Source organism: Galeopterus variegatus, unplaced genomic scaffold (genome assembly GCF_000696425.1).
Source record: "Galeopterus variegatus unplaced genomic scaffold, G_variegatus-3.0.2 Scaffold8979, whole genome shotgun sequence".
NCBI classification, from domain to species: domain Eukaryota; kingdom Metazoa; phylum Chordata; class Mammalia; order Dermoptera; family Cynocephalidae; genus Galeopterus; species Galeopterus variegatus.
The window spans coordinates 15,393-15,849 of record NW_007735090.1 but is presented as its reverse complement, the minus strand read 5'-3'; the positions used below and the strand labels follow the sequence as shown (position 1 = coordinate 15,849).

General features: G+C 36.3%; 1 protein-coding gene across 1 annotated transcript in view; it reads right to left on the bottom strand.

The window, feature by feature from the left end:
• Positions 1-457, bottom strand: part of EI24 (etoposide induced 2.4) — a gene marked incomplete at its 5' end in the record, with an annotated part of 7,855 nt that overhangs the window by 2,460 nt on the left and 4,938 nt on the right. The window contains one exon of the mRNA XM_008593303.1: positions 188-299. Coding sequence (XP_008591525.1) covers positions 188-299 — 112 coding nt within the window. The remainder of the gene's footprint in view (positions 1-187; positions 300-457) is intronic.

Here is a 457-nt window from a genome sequence, read left to right as displayed (position 1 = left end):
CAGACTAGATTTTAATACTAACTGACAAATGTCTAGGACTCTATCTGTCAAGGAGAAAAATCCTATGTGTCTCCCAATGGTCAGATAAGAATGCAAAATGCCTGGCACAGAACCAAGCAAATAAAATGTGCTTGCTACATGAAATTTATTGTTACTAGTCTCCTCCAAATTCTTCTAGCCAAATTACCTGATAATGTATGAGGACTGCATTGCTGTGAGGAAAGCCAAAGGCAAACCAAATCCAAAGTAGTAAGGCCAGTTCCTTTCTATATTTGACAACCGCTGGTGCATTTCGATTCCTAAAATGAGGAAGCACACAATTAGACTACATATTTCCTCTTAGTCAAGTGACTAAACTATGGTAGATAAATTATTTGAGGCTTGAGTTTTAGGTACAGATCTACCATTTTGAACACAGCTACAGCATATAAATTAGAATTGTGCAAATCTGATATAA